The following is a 26,951-nucleotide window of genomic DNA, read 5'->3' as shown; positions in this document are numbered from 1 at the left end:
ACGGTTGTAAAAAAATCAATCAAGAGGTGTACAGTTAACTTTTAGAAGAAATCTTTACATTGCTACTTTGACCAAAATACTAGTTAAACAGGTTTTTCTATTGCTTTAAAAGCAAAAATGAGTACCTGCCAAACTTGTCTATGCAATAATCTACATTTTCAGGGAAGTCAGAAAACCCCTTCCCTGCTGAGAGAAAAGGCAAAAAGTCACCATTGTTGCAAACTGAATGACCAGCTATTTAGAAGGAGAAGTTTCAGCACTCAAGGCTCAAAAACCTCACCTTGAAAACACGTGTTCAATGCCAACATTGCAAATCACAATGTTGAAGCTGAAGATGGTTCAGACTGCATGTGGATCTTTAATCTGAAGGCACTTAGAAGCAGAACTTCAAGTGGATACGATTTAAAAAAAATACCATGATATATAACACACATATTAGATATACAGTACTTTTTATAATGCGCATAGTATAAATGTGTACTGTAGACTTCAGAATTGCTTACTTTGTACCAAAATCCTTGCATATAATCTTAAACAGCAGCATTTTATTCAAACAAAATAAAATGTGACAGAAAGAAGTGTCAAATCATATTTAATGAGCCTTCATTATAAGGTGTGTCTACTCCCAGGTCGTGTCTCTTTATTTGCAGTGCCTTAATAGACAGAGAAAAATAAGTTGTTCAAAGATTTGCATAGCACTGAAAAATGCTCCTCAGATCTAGGTCTGTATTTCATCACTTATATTGCTCCCAGTCTGGAAATCAGTCCTGTTAATTTAGTTTAATAATTTATACATCTATACATCTAGCCAAGCAGAACCTTTTGCAATCTGTGCACTGGTACACTGCTCTCATCTTCAGAGTCAGCATCACTTTGAGAGCTTGAACTGCATGGAGAACTGCACTCAGGGGAGCAAAGGTAGTGCATCAAAGGGAGGCGATACTTGCCACAGAAATCCACAAATTTGATATGCCGAACACATGAATCAAAGTAGACACCTAAACAGGAACAAAAAAATAAAAAAACAAAAAGAAACAGTTGAACACAGTAGTTGTTTGTTTTAGTAAGTAAGGTTAATTTTTTTTTATACATATTTTACTATACGTATCAAAGTGACAAGATACTGTACCATAAAGGATAAACGATAGCCCAGCAATGGAGCCAATGTTGGTTAAGTTGACTACTTCTGTTAGTTTACTATGCATAAAAATGACTGTCTTAATAACATCCCACATAAAATTAAGAATGGATAATACAATCTCAAATTGGAATAAATACGTTTCTTTAAAAGAGAGATTCATTTAATCAAAAGTAAACAAAGACTAAAGCGGAAGAGATAATCTATGGTTCTGATTTTATAAGTGACCAAAGATCTGCTTCTCTTAGAACTGTCAGGTTAAACATTATATTTAAATATAAATTAGAATGTATTTAAAAATACATTTTCAAAAGGCTAACAAATGTCTGAAAACAAGGAGACAAAACAAAAAAAAAAAAGTTTACCTAACCCTGTTAATGCTGCAGAGTATTCTGGTATCTTGAAAACCCCACTTCAAAAGTTATATTCTAGTTATACCAATTTATATTTTTTAAAATGGTGAGCTTGTATCATCATTAGTAAAACTGGCAGAATTTGCTTCTTAACGCAACCCTTTAGAACCGATTCCGAGACTGATTTTTTCCATCCCACTCACTGCTCTAGGATCTAAAATAGATTTTTGAAGATTTTTCTAGAATAGAAGTATCATTATGCTCCGGATGCAGTTTTTATTCACTCTTGAACTGATGGTTAACAGAAGAACTCTTAAATCCTGTTTTTGTTTGCTGCAATAAGTGCTTCTTTCTCACTAAAGGGTAAAGGAAAATAACCACCATATTTCCAATTTTGTTTTTTTGTTTTTTTTAAATTACAACTTGATTCTAAAACTGATAAAAAAAGAAAAATTTCAATGTTGGCTCATTTTAGCCAACAAGCATTTTCACTCTGAGGTGACTGCTCACTTGGCATACAATGCCTAAAATAAGGAGAAAAAAAAAACCACAAGTCACCTGTGTTATATTTTTGCTTTATCTTTAAGAAGAGAAAATGAAAAACCAAGATTTTTAGTCATGTCATTTTCTAACCCACTTAATCCAGACCAGGGTTACAGGGAGTGCTGGAGCCTATCCCAGCTAGCATAGGGTAAAGGGCAAGAACAAATCCTGGACAGGGTATCAATCAATCAATCAATCGCAGGGTGATCACACACACACACACACACACACAAAGAGCCAATTTAGCATTGCTAATTCACCCAACTGTATATCTTTGGACAATGGGAGGAAACAAGAACCTGGGGAAACCCACACAGACATGAGGGAAAACATGCAAACTCTATGCTGGGAGGATCCAGGACACAAACCCTGGTCTCCTTACTGTGAGGCAGCAGCGCTATCACTTGGAAAGCCACTGTGCTACCCAAGTGTTTTAGTCCTGTACCAAACCAAAAAGAGGGGGGGAAAAAAGCTGTAAAGAAGAAGTGGCTAATTACGGAGATTAATCCATTTGAGCAATCATAAGTAATTAAGTCAGTGTTTTTATATGTACTTTAGGTAAACCGAGTGAGTGAGAACTATAGTCCATTTCATTTTTGTCACTTTGCGCATGCACAGAATTTCAGCATTTTTTAAGTCTAAGTTATTTTTTCACAATCATGGTATATATTAATTTACCAAATAAAATTTTGTTCAAAAGTGAAAAATTTGTTATAAATTTGAAAAATACTTTTTCTGCTTAATTGCAGCTTACAATGGGGCTCTAAGGAATCCCATATCCAATGAGTGACTGAAAAGGCCTTAATTTACCAAATATGTCCACTTTTAAACATCAGAGCTTTAGATTATTAAAACACACACACACCTTGCCTTCCATGTTTAGGAGGTATCCTTGTGATAATGGGAGTTGGAAATAATCAGTTTATCAAGAGTCTTGCTCCGGTTTTCTCGTGGTAGGGATACTGTATGCTTCTTGCACATTTATGTGCTTGTGGCAGCCATGGAGTTATGACAACGCAATGCTGAACCCCAATCACCCCTCATTACAGTCTGTGTAGTTATTTTACATATGCCATGGAGCAAGATGAAGTGAGTGTAAGCTTAATAAAAACAGCATGTAGGACTTTCATGTGCTTTGCACACAACAATAAATTGTAACTTAACTGATTACACAGCACTGTATTTTTAATAAATGCCTTAAGATTTTTGTTTAAAAAGTGCCATGCCACTTTTGCTGTATCAGGTCTGGACAATGCACCATAAAAAAAAAGGCAGAGTGTATGACAGCAAAGACTGAAACGCCACAAAGCCATTATCGACTTTTTATAAATGCACGATTTGTCACTCTTGCTGACAACAAAATAATAAAAAGAACTGATCACAATGTTTTTGAGGGAGTAAATTCATTGACCCTGATGCCAAATATGTGCAAAATCCATTTAGAAACTGGCACTGTAAGGCAGGAATGATAGCCCATCTACTTATGTTAAAACATCAGTACTAAACTCACTAAACATAAGCCTCATTAAACGTAGGTGAATTGGCATTGCTAAATTGGTTCTAAAATGCCTGCAATCGACTTGCACCTCTCTGGGGATTGTTCCTGCCTAGCATCTGATGCTTGCTGGGATAGGCTCCAGCTGGACTGCGACCTGGGTAAGCAGAATATAGACACGAATGGATGGATGTGTGGATGTATGCAGGCTTGAAATGGGCCAGCATTCACCAATAATGCTGTAGTGGCTTTCTCCCATTCAAGCACCAGATGTATTCCTGTAATGTCTTTTCAGTTCTTGTCACTTACTTGCCTGCTATGAAAGCTCAATATTCTCTCTCACTGAAGCACATGCATGTTTTAGCAATCCAACTGGAGCAGGCAGTATCTTCTATATATAGTGAAAATAAATGTGATCAGGAGTCTAATTTTTTTCCATTATTGTCTAGTTGTCTACACAGAAGAACGATTAGATTTTTTTCCTTCTTAAACTGACATAGAAATGGTGTTTTGCAACGTGTGTAATTTAAAGATGTGGATCAATACTCTACCATTTTTACCTTGAAAAATTGACATATTTGGCTTTAAGGCTTTTTCTGTTGCATATAATGGCATGCAAATGTTTGGGCACCCTTGATTAAAATGACTGTTACTGTGAGTAGTTAAGTGAACAGATGAAGTGATCACCAAAAGGCATAAAGTTAAGGAGGACACATTTCTTTTCAACATTTTATGCAAGATTAGTGTATTGCTTTTGTTTTGTACAACTGTACAGTGAAAAAAGGTAACAGCACTATGCAAAAGTTTGGGCACCCCAAGATATTGGGTCTCATAACTTTTACCAAGGTGGTCTCAGATCTTCATTAGCCAATCAGAACTATGCTTTGTTCACAGTTATCGTTAGGAAACCCCAGGTGATGCAAATTGCAAAGCTGTATAAATGATCTGACTCCTCACACCTTATCCCAGCAATCAGTAACCATGGGCTCCTTTAAGCAGCTGCCTAGATGTTCACAAAGCAGGAGAAGACAATTTTCAAGCAGTATATTCATTTAACCTCCTTAGCGTTAAACCTGATTGTCACTCGGGCAGTGGTACAGACGCATTTTGCTTAAGACCCAGTGATTACTCGCGCTGTAAAAGTGCTAAGAGTGTTAGTGCCGAGCATTACTTGGACTATAGTATAGGAGTGTTGGGTGTAAGCTTTAGGTCCAAGCATTAGCAGGTCAATTGTGTAGAAACAAGTCTTTTCTTAGCCTCAGCAGTGATGACGAGGTGAATTGGTGTTCAGGCAGTGAAGCTGAAAGTGATTCTGGTGAAACCGAAAGTGACACTTGCATGCCTCACACATGTGCTGTCTGCTGTTATTATTAAATATTTGTATCATTATTATGTTTTCTACACTTTGGACTTGGTACTTTTATTGTTTTGCACATATTACAGTAGAAAGACTAGATTTAATAAAACTAATTTTTCAAGTCAAAAAATGCAATGCTTTTTATGTTTTTTGAGGAAAAAATGTAATGTTAAGAGGGTTGAAGACTGCAGTTTTAACCCACTTGTTTTATGTAACAGTACAGAAGTCGTAAGAACTTTATGCTTTGCAAATTCACTTTCAGGAAAAATAGTACAATTATTAAAAAGCAAACACATAAGATACAGATATATGAAGCACCCAGAATTTTTAACCTATGTCTGCAACAGATCGGAGCACTTATTTTTATCAAAAGTATGTGCATTTTAATTTTTGCCTAAATATGTAAATTAAAAGTTGTAGTTTATAATATATATGTTTCTTGTGTCTGAACCATGACAACATGGATAATAAAAGCATTCAATAGAGAAAAATACTCCTTTGGATAATCAATTACACCTGGTCAAAATTCACCAGGATCAGTCCTCTATACATATGCTGCATTAACCTCTTAACCGCCCTCTGCCGGATATATCCGGCATCGTAGCGTTATTGCTGACGCCATACTGCCGGAATTATCCGGCACATTTGTCTATGGTTATGTGAATGCCTGGCGCGTAGTATAACGGACGCTTTGGCGTGGGTATTATTACTACATTGTATTTCGATAACTCTGTGGTTGTATTAGCCGGAAACTTTTTCTTTTCTGGTCACGTGATAACCATTCAGAAGTGAACGTTGTGAATATGGCGAAATGTAAACTGAGTTCAAGTGAGGTTTTGCAGGCGATTTTGGACAATAATTCTGATCACGATTTTAGCAGTTCTGAAGAAGATTTTAGCGACAATGATGATCAGCAACGTGTGCTGCTTGATACTGTGAAAGCCGACGCATCGGATCATGGTGATGAGTGGGTGTATACGTTTGAGGCAACGTGTAGATTTACTGTTGATGTAAACAATTACACTGCTGAGTAGTTTTATGAGCTGTTTGTGTCACCTGACTTGATCAAACATTTTGGTCATCAAACAAATCTGTATGCAGCACAGTTTATTGAGAAAAATCCCGATTTACCTCCACATTTCCGTGTTCATGCTTAGGTAGACAGTGATGAAAACGAAATGAAAAAATTCATTGGGATTTTGATGTGTATGGGAATAATCAGAAAACCAGATATTGAGATGTACTGGTCTACAGATCCTATGTATGCAACACCTATTTTTTCAGATACAATGAAACGTAATCGATTCTCTTTGCTACTGAAATTCTTTCATTTGAATGACAACAGCAATGAGCCATAAGAAAGATTCAAACCGTGACTGCTTGTTCAAGCTACCTGAGAAAATGTATATTTTGTGTTTTATTACGCGTTTGCCCGTTTCTAGAACTTGCACAACATTTAGTGGTAAATACTGCTTGAATAAATGTAAAAAAGTAAAAAAACGAAAATTGTTCAGATTTCGCCCGGCATGGGGAATATTTAGGGAGTTGGCGGTTAAAGAGTTAAAAAGCTTTACTATTGTCACACACACGCACTTAGGGGACAGTCAAAAGGTCCAAAAAAGAAAAGGGTTGTTAATGAGCATTAATGCCTTTTCTCTTTTCTCTTTCAGAACCACAGAATCACTTCCCTACCTTTGCAGATGACCTCACTGCTGTCCCATCCCAATGACCTCATTTCCTGACCATACCGATGTCATCTTTTCATTTCCTGTCATTTTGTATAAATCTGACCTGTTTGTCATATTCACTTGTCTTTGTTATTTTACAGAAAGAAAGAAAAGTATCAGTCGCTACTGACACTCAATGAAAATATACAGGGCAAATCCCCAAATCTTTGTGTTGTCTCAATTAATTCATAACTGGCATAGTCGGCAGGACTTAAGCTCAAGGAAGATGACTGAAGAGCAGGGCCCAAGCACTGTTCTCACCACCATCATGGCTGAATTACAACAGGTGAAAGTATAGCTGGGAGAAACAAGATCCTAGGCTTTTGCGGCGAGTGCAGTAAAATCAGACCAAGCCTGAGCTCTGTCTCACCAAGGCAGACAATATCGAATCATATTTCTTGATCTTTGAACATACTGCCAAATGACATCACTGAGAGCTAGCGGACTGCGCCAACATACCGGGGCCATCCCAAGAGGCTAACCAGAGACAGGCACAGGCCTTCGAAATATGAGGAAAGATCAGATGCTGGCTACTGCCAGACATAAATGATGGTTGACAGATTATCTAGCAGCTAGCCTGCAAAATTTTAATTAAAGCTTTCTCCGATTATCTCGCCCAGCAGATCTGCAAACACTCATATAAAATATGGAAACCTTGGTGGAAGTAATCAATCGCCAAAAAATGGCCTGTAAATCGGAGAGGGCAGAACAGGCTGCTCATCTGTCCTGCCCCATGGAGCCCAGTGCTGCCTTAGGCCCCGGGAGAAACAACCTAATCTTCCCCAGTGTTTCAAGTGTGGGGAGGTTGGGCACATTGTGTCTGCCTATGCCCAGCTTTGTGAACCCATGGACTACAACAGAAAGGAGAAAGGTATTGTGCCGTTGCTAACCCTTTGTCATTTCCTTATACAGGAGTGGTGTTAATAAATGAATTCCGAGTGACTGCCATGTTTAATTCCGGGAATAACATTTCCATTGTTGCTCGCTGATGTGACCTACTGCAACCATGACTAAAAGCCACTCCAACATCATTCAAAAGAGAACAATGATTCCCTCAATTTTGCAAGGAAAGCAGTAATTTCAGTTAATGGCCACCTTCCCATACCACAAGGACCCCACTTTGTAATACAAAACTATTTAATATATTGGATAGTGGAACATGAGAGTGAGAGAAGGTCATTGTTGCTAGTCCCACCAACCTACCGGCAGCAGGTTTGTGAACTAGCACACACTCATCTCTTAGGTGCCTACTTGGGTACCGAGAAAACATTACAACGAATTATACTTTGATTTTATTGGCCTGGAATAAACGAGGAGGTCTGTCGTTTTTTGCACTTCTTGTCCAGAGTGTCAACTGCGACAGATTCCTAAGAGGGACTGTGCTCCTCTAGTTCCTCTTCCCCTAATAGATATTTCATTTGAATGGATCAGTATTGATCTTGTAGGTCCCTTGGAACCCTCAGCCCGAACACACAAATACATTTTAGTTCTTGAGGATTTTACTACACGATATCCAGAAGCCGTTCCCTTGCGCTCAGCTACATCAAAAAATATCACACAGGAACTTGTAGGGGTCTTTTCATGAGTTGTGATCCCCAAAGAAATTCTTAAAAGACCAGGGGACACCCTTTACTTCAGAAACGTTCAGGGGTTTGCCAAGTTACTGCGGATAAAACATTTGAAAACACCTGTCTGTCACCCTTAAACAGACGGATGGTAGAAAGATTTAATCAAACTTTGAAAAGGATATTGCATAAGGTGGTCAGTGAGGATGGAAGAAACTGGGGTCAGCTACTTCCTCTCGTTCTATTTGCCTACCGGGAATTCCCAAAGGCCTCTACAGGATTCTCTCACTTTTAAGCCATTATTTGGGAAACAACCCTAGGGCTTATTGGATATCCTAAAAGAAGGGTGGGAGGAAGAAGCCCTTCCCTCTGTCAATATCTTGGAATATATCGGGCAATTACGCAATGGATTTGAAAAAAAATTCAGCATACAGTAATCCCTCCTTGATCGCGGGGGTTGCGTTCCAGAACTCCCCGCGATAGGTGAAAATCCGCGAAGTAGAAACCATATGTTTGTATGGTTATTTTTATATATTTTAAGCCCTTAGAAACTCTCCCACATTCTTTATAAATATTCTCCGCACAGTTATACAGTAAACCCTCGTTAACTGCAGTTAATCCGCTCCAGACAGATAAATGAATTTCCACGAAGTAGGATTCTTTATTTATAACTCTAATATTTTCGCAGTTAGAGCAGGGAGTTTGAAATAACCCCCTTTAGTCAACAGTTTAAACTGTGCTCCATGACAAGATAGAGATGACAGGTCTTTCTCACAATTAAAAGAATGCAAACATATATTCCTCTTCAAAGGAGTGCGCGGAATGTCAGAGAGAGAGACAAAAGTAAACAATCAAAAATCAATAGGGCTGTTGGGCTTTTAAGTATGCATAGCACAGCGATAAAGCAGCCACAATGAAGGGATCAATGTGAAGGTAGTCTTCCGGCATTTTTTAGGTCCGTATCTTCTAAGCTAACAGCCTCTGTGCAAACAGCCCCTCTGCTCACACCCCCTCCGTCAGGAGCAGAGAATGTCAGAGAGAGTGAGAGAGACAGAGAAAAGCAAACAATCAAAAATCAATATGGGCTGTTAGAACTTTTAAGTGTGCGAAGCACTGCGCAGGAAGCATACTGTATATCACTGAGGAGCTTTATTTAATACGTAATACGTGCTCTGATTGGGTAGCTTCTCAGCCATCCGCCAATAGCGTCCCTTGTATGAAATCAACTGGGCAAACAAACTGAGGAAGCATGTACCATAAATTAAACCCATTGTCTGTAGAAATCCGCGAACCAGCGAAAAATCCGTGATATATATTTAGATATGCTTACATTTAAAATCCGTGATGGAGTGAAGCCGCGAAAGGTCCTGTGTGCCGATTGGCTCAGCAACGGAGCGCCGAATTCGATTCCGTGGCATTAACCAGGAAGTCTTGTCTCGCTCATTCAGCATCAATGTTTCACTATGCAAAGAGTTAACTTTTGTGCACTTTTGTGTTTATCTTTGTGCGTAGTCAAGCCCTTCATTATGGCTCCAAAACGATCTGCTCCTGCTACTGCTTCAGAGGCCGTGTCCAAGCGCCCATGGAAGATGTTAATGATTGCCGAAAAGGTAAACATTTTGGATATGTTGAAGGAAGGGAAAAGCTACACCGCTCTAGGACGCCATTACGGCATCAATGAGTCCACGACTCTTTTTATTTATAAAGGAGGAAAAGAATAGAAGATCTACGGCTGCAGTGTCCTTTTAACCAGGGTGCAAAACGAGTTGTAAGTGGACGTAATAAGGCAGTAGTCCGGATGGAATCTGCTTTAGGTATCTGGATTGAAGACTGCCGGAAGAAGAACAACGGCGGTGCTACACAGTCACCTGAAGAGGCTCCTTTAGAAGAGCTGTAATGCTCTCCTTTGTTGTGCAGTAAAACTAAACTCATCGTTATCGGACAAGTTGTTGTGTCATTGTTGGTGAGTAACCATAATTAATTTTCAACGTACAGTACTTAGTACATGTATGTACATTTAGTGTCACTGTACACACATTTACTGTATACAATATTTCTTGCATTGTACGTATTTATTGCTGGTGGACTGTCTATCGTTATGGCTGTAACATACAGTATGTGCTATCGAGACGCTCGATATCTTGTCAGTGTATCTATCAGTGTGTTTACATACATAATTTCAATGAATCTTACCTAATATCTAAGAGAATACAAAGGGTTTATGCTGTATAACTGTGTGGGGAATATTTATAAACAGTGTGGGAGAGTTTATAAGGGCTTAAAATATATAAAAATAATCATACAAACATATGGCTTCTACTTCGAAGAGGGATTACTGTATTACAAAGAAAGAAGCTCCTTATAATGTGGTTCGGGATAATACAACTGAAGCTGCATTCTTTGACTTAAAACAGGCCCTTCCCTCAGCACCAATATTGAAGTCACCTGACTTTTCTCTTCCTTTTATTCTCTAGACCGACGCTTCAGGCGCAGGATTGGGGGGTCGTGCTTTACCAAAGTGTTGACGATGCTGAACACCCAGTGATGTTCCTCAGCTGGAAACTACTAGATCAGGAGGCCAGGTATGTGGTGGTGGAATGATAAGCCGTGGTCATTAAATGGGCCGTGACTCAGCTAAGGTACTACCTTCTGGTTTGCGAGTTCACCTTAGTCACTGACCATGCTGCCTTACAGTGGATGTCCACACTTAAGGAATCGAACTCATGGGTCACAAGGTGGGTTTTAGACATACAAGCTTATAGATTCAAGATAGTTTATTGCTGGGGTTCTCTCCAAGCCAACGCCGATGCCCTTTATTGTGTCTATGACCTCTCTGTTTGGGATTCCCGAAGGATCCAACACAGGGCATAAAAGACACCAGGAAAAGGGTTGGTAACAAGCATTAATGCCTTTTCTATTTCACACCCAAGGAAGAGTAAGAAAATTCATCACTTCCCATCCTTTGCAGATAACCACACTTTCATCAGGTTCTGATGGCTTCTCACTGCTAATCCCATCCTGATGACAATTTCCTGACCATACCAACACCATCTTTCACTTCTTGTTGTTTTGTATAAATCTGACCTGTTTGTCATATTCACTTTTCTTTGTTATTTTACAGAAAGACCGGTATCACTCACTTTTGACTACTCAACAATAATATATGGGGCAAATCCAAAAAATCTTTTGTCACACTTTCTAATTTCACTATATCAAAAAGTTCCACAAAGATGACCCAATGTATGTCCAGCGTATGACATGAACAGATGAAAAAGACTGTCAATGGATGAGATAGCCGACACTAAAGGGATTAGGTTAGGCGCAGTTTTTATGAACAATTAGACCATTGTAAAGTCTAAGCACTCTGGAAGCATTGGGTCATATGAAGCATCACTGTATCAAAACTCCAAAGAAAATTTAAATCTAATGGAGATATTTAAGGAGTGTTTCATAAATGGGGATGAAATATACTATACTAGCCAAACCGCAGCGTACCATACGCCGCATAATCAGGCCGTTTTTTTAATGATTTTTAAGCACAGGGAGAAAATTAACATTTGAAAAATCAGTAATGTAATAAATCAGCAAGAAAAACAACATTGTAACAATGCACGGAACGAACCAACACACAATCATCCATGACTGAAAACTGGCGGACCGCAATCGCGCCTTCTCTTGCCAGACGGAGGGATGAGGGTGCATGGCGGGAAGTGTGGAACGGGAGGAGAGGAGAAGGACGTCCATTCAGCTCCCTCTGTCATGCTAGTCTGCTGAATTCTCGTTCCGTATGTACTCTCCGCTCATGTTCCCACCTCCAACTCGTCACTTGAGTCGTTGGCTGCTTTTCTATATACAGTATAATCCACCAAGACACTCGACCACGGTAATAGAGAGGTGGGAAGGGGGTGTGCACAAAGGGTAGGGACGCAACCAGTGGGAACGTATGAGTCGCACTTAGTGGGAATTCCACGGTTTGCAGCCCGAATGGGGTTCAACGGCTTACCCACGCCTCTCTTGCCCGGGTAGACACACGCTCCATCTCATGCATAATTATTTATTGAATGCTAAACACTTCTGGAAAGACACGGTTGTCTAAAACGGGTTGGTGTGAGAATACAACAGTAAGTGAATGAAAAGATGGAATTCTGGAGAGAGCAAAATACAACACAATAGTGAAGCCGCGGCATAACAAACACCGCATAATTATTTATTGATGGTTGAACACTTCTGGAAAGACACAGTTGATTAAAAACGGAGGGTCTGAGGATACAACAGATATTGAATGAAAAGATGGAACTCTGGAGAGAGCAACATATAATTGTTCGTGAGTGAAGAAGACGCATGTTTGTCGCGGATGCGAATTGCTGTATGTAGCGTGTAAAACAGTTTGCTATGGTGCACGCGGTCGTGCGTCGTAACAAAACTTCGTTTTTAAAGACTGCTTACTTCATTGTGTTTTAACCTCAGTTGTAAAGGATTGTTTTAAGGTTCCCTTGGGATACCCCTCGCAAACTGTTTTACATGCTGCATATGGTGACTCACCTCCGCAAAACATGCCTCTATGAACAGTCAAGGTGGCTTGGAGGTACATGAGGCCTCTACGACAGACGAATATAAATGACGCCGTTCTTTTTGTGTCGTCGTGCCCGAGTTGGTGGGCGTGGCTCTGCAAGTTGTCGTCGTATTCAATGGTCTTGGAGTTGGTGGGCGTGGCTCCTCCTGCGTGCGCCATAGGTGTCTTACTTGTCGGCGGCTTAATGAATCCACGCCCCTTCCGGCGTTCTTTCCATGGGTCTTGCCTTAGTGAATTATATATATATATATATATATATATATATATATATATATATATATATATATATATATATATATATATATATATATATATATATAAAACCAGAAGGCAAAGGAGAAAAATGAGACAGCAGAAACAGGACTCGGGGCCCCCCATCCAGCTTCACCTGCAGCCACTGTAGAAGAGACTGTCGATCTAGGATCGGACTGCTGAGTCACTCCAGCGCTGCCCCCAAAAACACAAATGAAGATCATTCCAGAGCGCAAACATCATCTTTCGAGATGGACGAATGCCTATTATATATATATATATATATATATATATATATATATATATATATATATATATATATATATATATATATATATATATATATATATATATATATATATATATATAAAATCATTTGCTCAGGATTTATGATATTGGGGTGCCATCTACATTGATTACATGTCACAGAAGGTCCACTGGTCAATATTAAGTTGATTTGCTTTGGTGCTCACTAAGCTACATGCATACCTAATGCAGAAAAATGTTTAAATTCAGTAAAGGCTACAATTACATACCACTATAGGCAGTCCCAAAGGGTCTCCAAAGGCAAGGCTTAATTTAAATCAATGAAATATACAGTACAAACTTTACAAGAGCTAATGAAGACTTACTCCCCTCTCAGACAATATGAATTGAAACACGATCAGAATTTTTCACAATGTAAGGAAATAGCAGCATATACTCTGTAAATGACAAAGGAAAGGAAATAAGACTCTGGTGACTGTTAGATGATTTTTTTTACCTCCACACTTGGGGTTGGGGCACTTGCTTGCCAAATCCAGATATGTGAGCAGGTTATCTGGTAGGTCCTCAGCGAAGTAAGGAATATTTCTGGATTTAACAGTACGTCCTGCAAGCTCAAGAAGTGAGGGAGGGTCATAGGTCAGATCCTTAACAAACCGAACAACAAGTGGATTTCCACGTAGACTAAGCTCTTGGAGGTGCACCAAGCTGACAATCTCTCGAGGAAGATAAGTGAGAAGGTTGTTATGAAGGCTCAGGGAACGCAGTGAATGCAACCTGTAACATGAAGAAAAAAAATCTGTAAAAATTACTTTTTAAAACATATCTTATACTATCTGCTGTTCACAAAAAGGCACCTTATTTTGAACTAGGTAAATTAATTCAACATACAGTGTGCACTCATATCCATAAAGCTATGCACCTTTAACTCCTACTGATTTTTGAATAAAGTAAATTAAATGAAGCCCTTTGCCTTTATATTTGCCAGAACAAAAAAAAAAAAAACTTGCTAGTGAAATAAAAAATAAATAAATAAAAACCACAGGAATTTCAGCCTGGTTCCCTGGCTATATCAGTGACAGAGTCTGAACTTGTACAATAAATGGTATTCCAATATCCTCTATTCTTCCTAATTTCAGATTTTAGTGTGGCTTTTCATATTGTCAGCTTATTACATTCTACTACATGTGCTTGAAAATCGACTGTCAGAAACATTTATCATCGATTCATTTCTTACTTATCAAATATGCAGACGTCACAGGACAGTGCTCCCTTGTTTCAGTATGCAAACAAATACGTCTTTCGAGGTTCAACGCCGAGTGCAATTCTCTTTCATTTTGCCATTAAGAGATTAAATTCAAACCCACTAATTGTAATTTCTAGTCTGAAGGATGAATTAGTGCCCAACCAAATCTACTTTTTCAGGCTTAATGTTACATAATTGAGTGGTTTTCCAATATACAGGTTTAGGACAGACTAGCATTATCCATTTTACCAGACTGGAACCAAAGTCCTGGTTTAGCAAACTGTTGCCAGACACTCTTATCACTAGCGAAAAGTCTGTTTGCCTAACTGGGCCACCCCTTTGGAATACAACATTTGCAGCCTTATCTGATCAGATGATGAATTCCAAACCAGGGGCCTCATGTATAAACAGTGCGTTCGCACAGAAATGTTGCGTAAGAACTTATCCACGTTCAAATCGCGATCTATAAAACCTATACTTGGCGTAAAGCCACGCACTTTTCCACGGTACCTCATAGCTTGTCGTACGCAAGTTCTACGTTCGGTTTTGCAAACTGGCGGCACCCAGCGTCAAAGCAGTGCTACTGTTCCTGTGTGGTTACACATTTTCCTGACGCGGCTTTATAAATACACTGAAACTAACCGCATATTGTTTATTAGTGTAATGCATCTGATTGCAATTAACTTGTAACAATATAATGGTCCAGGGAATAGCCATAGTATTCCAAATACCATAACTGTTACTCTCACTGCACCTTCTTCTTCTTTTAGCTGCTCCCGTTAGGAGTTGCCACAGCGGATCATCTTTTTCCATACTACTCTCACTGCACCACTCGGAGTATTTATATCACTGTATTTGAGAGTGAATTACAGCAGCAGCTGATCGGAAAGAGAATTATCAGTATACAGCTTCAAGCACACGCTGTCTCAGCCATGGCAAAACGTTTCAAAGCCTTTCCTGTACGGACCTCGCGGTTCAGAAACAGTTTCATCCCAAGAACTTTAAACGCACTTAATCAATTGCTCCTTGTAGAACTGTTTGTACTTATAAGTACAATTACCTAACTGTAAACTTGCACTACAGTTATAATATCGCACAACCTGAGCCACTTTATAAAGCGTGTATTTACATATGATGACGATATCATTTTTAAGATGAAATGCAGCAAAATATGTTTATTATATTATACAGGTAAAACTTTAACTTCATTTAAATAATCTATATTCTTCACTGGGACTGCCGTGAAGGATAGAATAATTAAACATGTACTACGAAGATATTTCAATGTTCCTGAAACGTTTTGAAGAATTGGCGCTCTAAGCTTACAGATGGCTTAACGTCTATTACAGAGCTGACTGTGTGACGATTGGTTACTTGGAGAAAGAAAAGCAAGGACTGCAGGGGCGGCTACGCCAATTTATATTGAATATAAAACAGAAAGAGAAAACAACAACACAGCTAAAAACGCAGCGACAAATTTCAGCAAAAGTTAAATGCTTGTGTCATGAGCACGAGGCGGCTATGCAGTGTCCGCAACGGACGTGGCCATCCACCATGCATAAGCTACCTTACTGACATTGGCGGGCGAAGGAGCCACCGATTTTTCCTCTGCCCAGGGCCACCACAAGCCTAGAGCCGCCCCCGAGTACTGCTGCAATAAATTATTTCATCAAAGGTCGCACACAATCACTGCGCCGTGAAACCCATGTTTAATAACGTGCTTTAACTCCTATCATCATGAAAATGATATCACGTATACATCTCAGTATTTTAGTTATTCAGAGAGCTGTAATATCACGAATGTAATGGATTCTGTGTCCAGCTGGAGAAAGAGAGCCAGTTTAAGAAGCAATTAGTGATTCACACACAGAGCACATAGACGATCACATACAAAACAAAGCATTTAACGCGCTACTTTAATTACGATGTGATTTGAGAAACTGGTTAATTAAACGATTTTAAGATGAAGTTTATGATGTTCTACTTTAATGACAAAATAAACTACATGATTAAAGTGGAAATTTCGAGATTGAAGTTGACATTTCGTGCTTTTTCCCCCCACTGTGTTCCTTTTTTTCTCTGTATCCTAATAAGCTTTCATATGACACTCAGACAGTGGGCTAAAACTCGCCTTTTCACAGCGACTTTGATATGCGACTTCTTTTTTATTTCTGGCACTGTTCAACTTTGTGAACGTGAGCTTTCAAGTTTCTCCAACACGCTATGTCACTCGATCAACTTCCTTTTGTTTATTATACCACGGTTTAATTAAACAAATAGTATGTTTTTCCTTTGCCTCCACTTGGTATTCGCTGAAATTCTTATATTTTCCCCCGTGCTTTTCCCATTGTCTTTTCACAGAAGGCTGAGCTTAAGGGCGATTTATATTGATTTGCATATTCAAAGAGGCGTAATTCTGGGAGGAGTTGAGGCATTACATAAAGCGCGTGCACGAGCGTTACTTTTCACGCTGATCGGGATTTATGTAGCGGAAGAACATGGAAGTTAAAGTACGCACAGATTCCTGCATCTGGATTTTTCTGTGTGTAAGCACATTTCGGCTTTTGTGCTTACGCCATGTTATAGTGCGAGTTCTACGCATGGCGTTATACATGAGGCCCCAGGTAACAGCCAGGTATATTTCTCTCTAAGGTGCCAAATGGACTCTAGTTCTGTTCAAAGGACCTTAAATCCAGGATAAGTAACACTGAAGGACAGAACTTTGCAACAGTGATCAACCAAGAGGATGGGATTATGTGCACCTAAGATGCCAATGACATAACCTCTGTTCCTCCCTATAAAACCTTTGTAACACCCTAACTGCTCTTCTCTCACTGCACTACAGCTTGATCTGGCCATATTTTGGCTGTTCACAACCAGAACCCATAGCTGAGAGAGTGTGGCTGCAACAGAAACACACACAGAGAGAGAGAGAGAGAGAGAACACCATGTGTTCGCCTTGCTAAGTATGGTCACTGACTGAACACCATTTCATTTATCAGGTATAACTTTTCTTGTGTTGAAGGACACTATGTGTAAAACCTTTGAAGAGAAGATTGCAGTATTGCCTGTTAATCACAAGAAAATGCAACCAAAGACTGAGACCTCCTGAACAAGTAAAAGAAATTGCGCAGAAAAATCCTTACACGTGTGTGGAGAAAGCTGACCAGAAAAGGAACCAAGGATCACCCACCTCACACTAGAAGTATTCTTTGATTCCAACAACTGTTAGCTGCAATTTAATAGACTGAACAAATCCAGCTAATGTACAGTACTATAGTATTGGTGTTAACTGTAACTAAAGATAATAATCTTGTGAGGGATAAGTTCTGCCTATTGTAAGCTTCTCACCCTAAATCCAAAAGGAAAGAGCAAAGCCGCACCTCACAAACACATGTACTCATGCACGCGCACATGCACACACACACACAAACATACACAAACACTTCAACAGTTAAACTCTGTGTAGTGGAGGGTGGTCCCTGAGCCAGGGCAAATGTTAGCTACTATAAGAAAATGAGTGCCACTTGCTGGCAATACAAACTTCACAATCAACCAGACTTATCCATCTTAACCTCATGAATTGAAAATTCAGAATTCATAAGTCATGTTCCTTTTCCAATAAGAGAGGAAAGTTCTACCTAAGCCAAGAGATAGAACTGATAAGATAACTGATAAGTTTCTGCAGGAGAGAAAAAGTTTAAGCTTTTGTTATTTTGTTTGCGTCTTTTGTCCATATACAGTACATCTATATATTTGCATATGTCCCTCTTCTATTACCCTTATGTTATAAATACATTTAATTGTTTTGCTTGGTTCAAAAAGCAAGTGTGGGTTATGGACATGTTTTAAATCACAGCTGAGAAAGTGATGATGTTAATATAGATTGTGTTCATAAATTATACAGAGCTCTTCAAATTTCTGGTTTCCCAGCCAGAATGTGAAAAAGAGATCCTACTCCCCATTCACTGCATTAATTTGCCTTCCTGAGGTAGGGGTCTTATTGAATATTAATCATATAGAATTATACACAGGATGCAGAAACACTTGTTCATTATTTTGCATCAACAATGTAATAATGGAATGCTTTATTTTCAGGCTGTTCAAATAATTTGATTATTGCTCTATAGTTAATTCAAACCACACTAACAAGTATAATAAATGAAATCTTGTGTAATGACATAAGGGAAAAAAAAAGTTAAGTTATCCTGCCTTACTTCCTAGTTCTATTAAAGTTTGCAAATAAATGTTTTTAGACAGAAAGCGTCACATATGACTTATCAACCTTTATCTCTGTACTTCAGAGTATACATCATAATCACAAGATGTAGGCTGGCAAAAAACTTCCAGACCTTAAAAAACTATAAGAGCCAGAACCTTCATGTTCTTCTAAAATAACCGTTCTTGACATTTGATTTGATTGACTACTTGACTGACAGGTGTATCACTGGAGAGTGTTTTTGGCAAGGAAGAGGGTATATAGCTACTCGTCACAACTACTGGTGAGGTGGTCCATATTAAATTTTAATTATTATTTTTTGCCGTCTTTGCTACTGGCTGTTATACAGTGTGTCTCTCTCTCTCTCTCTCTCCCCACATAGCCCGCCCCCACCCCAAAGAGTTTAGTGGTAGTGCCGCTTGGAGTCAATGCCATTTTGATAAGTCTTCTCCTATTTGGCCAAGGAATATATTACATATCTTTTCTCTATCCCCTAGAAACTGGACAGTACAATTAAAGACTTTTATTTACACACTTGGACTAATTTCCCTTACATATCTTTTTAACCCACAATAAAAGGCACAGTATTTTTTTTATTTTATACAAAATGCCATACTTAAATCAGCGGCAAATGAACCTATACCATTATCACTTGACAGAAATTCATTAATTAATAGTAGATGTGAGTTAATCCAGTTTTAGGTCATAGGGCTGATCCTAACAACACTAGGGCCAAGGCAGGACAGACACCAGAGTCCATCATGGTGGTGCTTAATGTACACAGGTTAGAAAAGCCGATTAACACAACAAGTATGTCTTTGGAAATTGGTTAGACTAAAGACCACAAACACAGACAGACAGAGCTCACACTCCACTCAAATTGCCAAGCTCAAAATTCAAACTCTGGGTGCTGCAGCCCTTATAATACTAAAGAGTTTCAGTTTAAAACACACCTCAGTAAATGACAACAACGCTGATAAACTATCCCTTTTCACCATGTGTTGCAATGGGCTTGCATTGGTATTTATGCTTAGTCAGTTTTTTTACATTTGATACTTTTGTGAATATATTATCACATACATTTAGATTCTTACAAGCAAGTGGTCAAAAAAACACTCACTGTGCAAGCTGAGGAGGGATGCTCTGTATTCTGTTGTCACAAAGTACCAGGTAGCTCAGTTTGGGAAGGTTTGCCAATTCTGGAGGAATGGAGGTGATGTTGTTGCCTCCCAAGTATAGAAGCTCCAGGCTGAAGAAAAAAAAACAAAAAAAACAGATCTGATATTAATAAGATAGCAAAAATACCTGCTAATTGCTGGGAATTCAACTAACTGTGATGTGAAATCAGAGGGGAACAACACCTGAAAACAGAATACTGCCAGTACGGCTGAGAGGAATGGAAGAAAAATATATTTTTCCCCTTACAATTAAACCACAAGTGTAATTAACAAAAATAGTCTAACAGTCTTGGAAACTGGCACAGTAAACATCTGACACCAGATTACTTTAGTGATAGTTCTGCAGATGTCACTGTTGAGAATACTGTACAAAAAAAGTTTAATTCTTTAGATATAATAGCTTACAACTACCACGCTCAAACACATGTTCAACTGTAGCACAAAGACCACAATTTTAAAATTCTGCTCCAAGTCCTGTATATCTGTGTTCAAGTCTGTCTTATTTACTGCAGATCACTTAAAATATAGTAATATCACATAATATTTAGCCTTGTAATTTCTCTCATGATTGCCAATGTCACTTTCTCTGAAAAAGTTAAAGATTATTAGGATCATTTATAGAACTCATGTTTACATTTTTCCTAATTTTCACTCCAGGGTTCAGAAGTGATACACAATCTTATTTATGGGTTTTAGCTCTACATGAATACCATTATATCACCAATAATTTGTCAATAAATAGTAAAACCTAGATCTCGGCCTCTCTCTCTGTTCCTGGGTCATATACTTTCTCTTGAACAGACACCATTGCATGACCGGAAGGGGAACCACACTTCTACGGTCATTCAAAACATGGGAATCACTCAGGGCTGTGTGTTGAGCCCAATGCTCGTCACCCCTTATCCTTGACTGCACCCCCATTCACCCATTTAATACTATAATTAAATGGCTGATGACATCACAATAGTTGGACTAATTTCAGCCAAGGAGGAAGTGGCCTACAGGAAAGAGGTGGAACTGACCAAGTGGTGTAAGAACAACAATCTGGTCCTAAACACCACCAAAACAAAGGAGATCATTGTACACTTCAAATGAACGAAGAAGACAAACCTCAAAAAATGTGTGGGGGTCAGGGCATTAAGCTGAAGGTAGAAACCAACATGGGACTTAATATCAGTCCATCGTAGGACTTGCTTATTAGGGATGTAACAATATTAGATATTTATACTCCCCTAGGTACTCTGTCTTGGGCAGAGTGGTGGCTCAGAGGCTAGGGATCTGCACTGGCAATCCGAAGGTTGTCGGTTCGAATCCCGTAAATGCCAAAAGGGACTCTGCTCTGATGGACCCTTGAGCCAGGCCCTTAACCTGCGATTGCTGAGCTCTTTGAATAGTGAGAAAAGCGCTATACAGGTATAAATGCAAAGAATTATTAAAGAATTATTGGTATGAGCTTTGTATTGTATTTTACTGATTACTAAACAAATACTGGAGTTTAACGTCAGGTGGCAGAAAATGTAAATTGTGACTGGGCATAAAATTCAGAAAGCTGCAAAACAGTAAGGTAGTTGGAAGGAAATCAGTGACACACACATTTGGAAGAGTCTGTAGTAGTGGAGAAAACTCAAGACAATAATTTTGCATGGATGGCATCCTCGCTTCACTGCAAAAAACACCAATCAGATTTCTATATACATTTTATCTTTGTTTTCGTGCGGGATTATTCTGTATATCCATCCATTTTCTAACCCGCTGAATCCAAATACAGGGTCACGGGGGTCTGCTGGAGCCAATCCCAGCCAACACAGGGCACAAGGCAGGAACCAATCCTGGGCAGGGTGCCAACCCACCACAGATTATTCTGTATAGTAGAAGTTTATTTCAACTACAGCAGTCACACAAATATATTCTAGCTTCATATTTGAATTTTACACACCTCATTAATATTTGAAATCAAAAATGTTTCAAACTTTCCAATCAGCTTTGTGCTAATGTAGTTGATACTCTGTGCAGCAAGGTGCACAATCAGGTTCATTCTGCAGCTAATCTCTACATAGAGATACAACTAATTATGAAGCAACAACTAAGCACTTATGCTAATAACTAAGCAAAAAAAGAAAAAATATTATTCAAAAATAAGGATACATAAATTACACATAAAACCTATGTATGCGAAAAATTTCCTGCTGCCCTGAAAGTTTAACTCATTGCCCCCAAATACTACCATACATTTTGCTTGTACCGCATTTAATTCTATGATAGCTGCACTTCAAATATGTTGCATCTCAAAATTAACCTCAAATGCAAAAAAAAGTTGTGCAGTTTGAAAGGTTTCCAGATTTAAAAAAAAGTATCACCACAAAAATGTATTTTACTGTACATGATTGAGAAATTAAAGGGATGTGCAGATTTTAGTAAATATTAACATCAAGAAATTCATCACTTCTTGATTATGCTTATTCATTTTGAGTGGTTAGTTTGCATCATCATTAAAAATAATAAGAAAGAAATACCTAAAGAAAAGGGAAAAAAAAAACAATTGTAAAGCACATAAAGACTCTCAATTTATATATAAGAGACTGCTAAGTGACCTGACCTATTCTCAATGTGCTCTCAATGTCTGCATGTGCCTCAACACTACTGATGTATGTGGAATCGATACTACTTCACAACAACAAAATCCTTTTTGCCTGGGTTAATCTATTAATTTCTGCCAGTACTTTGAGCAAATAAAGTATGATAAAATATCACAACACCATCTTTTTGATTACATCATTTTCTACATGCAGAGATCTGGATTTCTGTGAAGGGTTGCATTTTCTAAAGTCGCCTTCATTAAAGCAGTTTTCATTTTTGTCATTTAAGCAACAGTGCAGGTGTATGCACATAATGGGCATATCATGCTTTAAACATACTATGATCAAAAGAATACAAAAAAAATGACAATAATAATAAAAAAGGGCTATATATAGTCTATATATAGTACAAACATTCCTCTGTGTGTGTTTTTTTTCGAAGATATTTTATTCAGAGGATGAGACATGCAAGTAAGAATTTTATTCTGCTATGTATCTGTGATAGTAAACTCATGAGCACAAAGTGCATGCATACCTATCTGAACCTATCATCCTGAGATCAGACAGCATTCTCTATTGCTGGACAAGCACTTTTAATGTTCCCTTCCTAGGCCACTTTAGCCGGAAAGCCTCGGTCAGCACTGTGTACCAAGGCTGCCAGTGAAGGGCTTTTTTTTTTTAATTTTAACAATTGCAGCACCATTGTTTTCTTTCCAGTACTACTCAGTATCTTCCTACAGTGCTTATTATGTACTGGTTATTGGCAGTCCAAATAAGAAAAACACAACAAAACACATATCTGCTCTCCTCTTTGCCCTCTAAAACTCAACTACATGTACAGTGAAGAGTGCAAATTTACAAAAAAAAAAAAAAAAAGTTTGAATATTAGTTGACATGGATAATTATTCTATTTTCATAGTTAGGTCTCCCCCAAGACATTTTATGTACTTCTTTGAATGCAGTTACCTTTCCTATTGTGTGAACCTACAGTAGCCAAAAATAAATTCTATGCAATTATGAGTGGATACCAGATTAGCACTTTAATTCCATCAGTCCATTTTTACTTTTTGCTTGAACAAGCTTTAAATTCATATAACACTTATTTTTGTCAATCTTGGCCCACCTTTGCAGTTAAGCACTGGATAAACATGAGATAATCAAATGGCTATAAACTGTGTGGGGGAAGCAAAGAAGGACATTTTCAATTAAAACTCTATAAAAACAAATCCCATTGCAATCTTAAATTCTTCTGTATTTTTACACAGCAATTGCAAAAGAATACATAGGAGTATTACACATAAAACTGCTGAGAAAAACAATCCCAGTGGAGGCAGAAAAGGATACATATTAAATGATCTTTAGAACTTAAAAATACAGGCAACACATGTCTTCCCATTACTGCACATAAAAAGTGAGCTACTAGTGCTGAAAAGGACTTGAATTTACAAACAGAATTCATCCTCCATGCAAAAATGAGAATTTATATCTGAAATGGTTTAGCTCAAACTTTACTGGACTAAGACCAAATTTGAAATATTACTATTATGCAAAATATTATTGTACAGTTTTGTGGCCTATATGATTGTCCAAATTATTTGACAGCTGTGCCATATTGTAAAACAGTTTGCACTAAAAAACCTTCCAGCAAAACACCTTATGAAAATGACTGGGGCAAAAAAAAAAAAAAACAGGGTCAAATAATATGACATGGCAAGATCCAGGTTTTACAAAAGTGTTCAGTGTAAAGCTAAAATGGGTCATAGATTTTTATACATCATTACTGAATTCTCTTACAAAAGTTTCACCATTAAAGTCCACACAATGTGTTAGCCGTTACAAGAACTTGACAATATTCAAACATTACTTTTCCGATTTACTTTAAACACAAACAAACCTGGCAAATTACCAGGAATTATGGCAGGTTTTAAGATAGGAAATTGCCAGATGACAGTTTCTCAGGATACCAGAATTTGGCATGTATACACAGTATGACAAATTTCTTGGAGAGCCTGCATCAACACTGCGTATGTGTAAGTGTGCAGCAACTATTGCGGAAAACAGAAAAAAGAAACCTTAGGTTTATTTTTAGGTCCACCCCCCACACCACACACTGTGTACCTTAAAAGATAACATGTTTAATGGGGAAAAACACTGAATAAAATTAACCTTTAACTGGAAAGACATACTTCCTATTCCTATTTCTTCCTCTTCTTTTTTATTTTTTTTTTTTAAGTCCCAAGCCATTGCAAAAATCCTTGAACAGGCGTACATACAAATATGAGTACAGTATTTGATATTTCTTATTGACCATAAGAGTGCCTTTTTGTTTGCAAATTATGCAGTGTGCCAAGTGCATTAACGCACATTTTTGTGGACTCTCAAAGAATGAAAATGATCAAATTGCTTCACAAAAATAGCTAAACAAAATGCATTTCCTTTTTTTGTCACAACAAACTACATAATTGATTTCCAAAAACTTTAAACTAATTCTGACTACTCAACATTATGTCGAAGAATGAACTTTAGACTCAAAAACAAACACTTTCCTTATCCTGTGACCTCTACTAGGAATTTAAAGCGAAAAGCAGATCACTTAAGAAAAAATAAATAAATTATTTTTTCCTGGAAGAAGTGACCTAGATTTTCTGTCTCTCCCTCTTCTCCACAATAAAGAAATGCCTGATGCAGCATTTCTATAGCTTCCACCTAACGAAGCGAACAGAAGTGTGACTTACTAATTTACAAGCCCTTAACTGTCCCCTCCCTGTTATTTTACACTCTTTTCAAGAATTTGCATCAACTGTCTGAGGTCATGGAAGGATTCAAACAACTCTCCTTGCAAAAGGCAAAGTACGTATTGCTGTGTGCTTGATGAAATGTTTAGAGATAAGCATATTTCAAATGAAGCTATAAAAAGCCACAAGAAAAAAAAAGTAAGAAACTTTAGGTGCCATTTTCAAATTCTTTATAGAAAGATAGATCTTGTTCAAATATTCTCTGCTCTAATGACTAATGAGATTTTTCTGGGTACCACCAAGTTTAATAAAAAAAACAAACTTGAAATCAGTGTTCACGGCTGTTTAGAAGTACAGTATAACCGTCGAACCTTGGCAGCTTGCTCATAGTCACATTAAAACTTCATTGTATATAGCGCCTTTCCACAGAAAATACCTTCTCAAAGAACCCTACAGGTACAGATGTACAGTACAACTATTAACGTCATTTTTTTTTTTTATACTTGCAACTCTGTCAGATTAAATAACGTACTCCCAGACACAGTGTGTAGAAAGTGGAAACTGAACCCGGAATTCTTGTGCCTTACAGGTCAGTACCCACTTGACTTGACCAACTGTCCATCACTTTGGACATTAGGCCACGCTGTCAATCCTCGTACTATCCCAGAACCTCATACAAACCAGTACCGACACATATTATTGATGGAGGTAGCAAAGATAATATATTCTAGGATTGTTATATGGTCTTAAATATGCCATATCTGTTGTTTAATAAGTAGTAACTATCGATGTCGTGTGAGCTTTATTTAATGATTACTAGTACGATAGATGAGTCCATTGGTATCTGTCTGAATAATACAAAGCGTCTTTCAAAACAAAATCTGTAGTCACCCAATGGCACAATTCTAAAGAACTGGGCAATAACACTTTATATGCCACGGAAACTCGACTTCTATCGATTGTCAGCGTTTAATTCGTACTTACTTCTCTGTGATGCTGCACGATCCAAAGCTGAAGTATTCTTCTATCACACGAAAACATAAAATTAGGTTACCTGGTCAGGTTTTCGATCTCCGGAGGGATGCCTTTTAGTCTGTTGCCTCCGAGAGAGATGGATTGTAGTGTGTGCAGCTGCAAGAACTGGCGAGGGAACTCCTCGAAGCGGTTCCCGCTGAAGTTGACAACCTCCAAGGACATAGTGCTTAAGTCTTTGGGCAAGGATGACTCGTCCAAGCGGTTGTTTTTGGCGACGAAGGTCTTGAGATTGGAGAGACGTAGGATGTCATCGCAAATGAAGGCCAGTCCGTTGTTGCTGACATCCAGCCAGCTGAGACTGGAGAAAAGGCTTATACAGCCAGGCAACACTGTGAGTCGGTTGTAAGGGAGAAAAAGCATTTGCGTCTCTTTTTTCTTCTCCTCGCTCAAATGATCGAAGCTGAGAGTTTCCAGATTGAGCCTGGACAAATCCAAAATGCTCTCCCCTTCCGAGCTTTCATGGACCTCCATTTTAATTTCTCCGAAGACACAGCTGGACAAAGTAATCGCTCACCTTAATCGTGCGTAATCTATATGTAAAACTTCTAATAACGTAAATTCTCCACGAAGCATGAAACGCTGAAATTTAGCAAAATTACTATATAATGTGCCAGTGAAGCCCTCCCAAAAGTGCTTCGCTCAAGCATGCAGTGCACTCGAATCTCATCCCCATCTCTGCTGACTCTGGGGGCGGG

At 38.3% G+C, this 26,951-nt stretch overlaps 1 protein-coding gene across 1 annotated transcript; it reads right to left on the bottom strand.

Moving 5' to 3' along the window:
- Nucleotides 1–576: 576 nt before the first annotated feature.
- lrrc58b (leucine rich repeat containing 58b) lies at nt 577–26,951 on the bottom strand. The gene is made up of 4 exons (XM_039743692.1): nt 26,276–26,951; nt 19,853–19,981; nt 13,767–14,044; nt 577–998 (listed from the first exon to the last, which is right to left on the bottom strand). Exons 1-4 carry the CDS (start codon nt 26,725–26,727, stop codon nt 805–807), a joined length of 1,053 nt encoding a protein of 350 aa, XP_039599626.1. The 5' UTR covers nt 26,728–26,951; the 3' UTR covers nt 577–804.

The sequence above is a fragment of the Polypterus senegalus genome, chromosome 2 (genome assembly GCF_016835505.1).
Source record: "Polypterus senegalus isolate Bchr_013 chromosome 2, ASM1683550v1, whole genome shotgun sequence".
Taxonomy (NCBI): Eukaryota; Metazoa; Chordata; class Cladistia; order Polypteriformes; family Polypteridae; genus Polypterus; species Polypterus senegalus.
Note: the sequence above shows the minus strand (reverse complement) of the source record. Positions and strands in the feature narration are given on the sequence as shown.

What these genes read in the sequence shown, in the direction of transcription:
- lrrc58b (XM_039743692.1), bottom strand. Translation starts at nt 26,727, where the DNA reads ATGGAGGTCCATGAAAGCTCGGAAGGGGAGAGCATTTTGGATTTGTCC. An exon ending in GAGATCGAAAACCTGACCAG is followed by an intron (nt 19,982 to 26,275) that starts GTAACCTAATTT and finishes TTTTTTCTTCAG; the next exon opens with CCTGGAGCTTCTATACTTGG. An exon ending in CCCCAACCCCAAGTGTGGAG is followed by an intron (nt 999 to 13,766) that starts GTAAAAAAAATC and finishes GTTCCTGTTTAG; the next exon opens with GTGTCTACTTTGATTCATGT.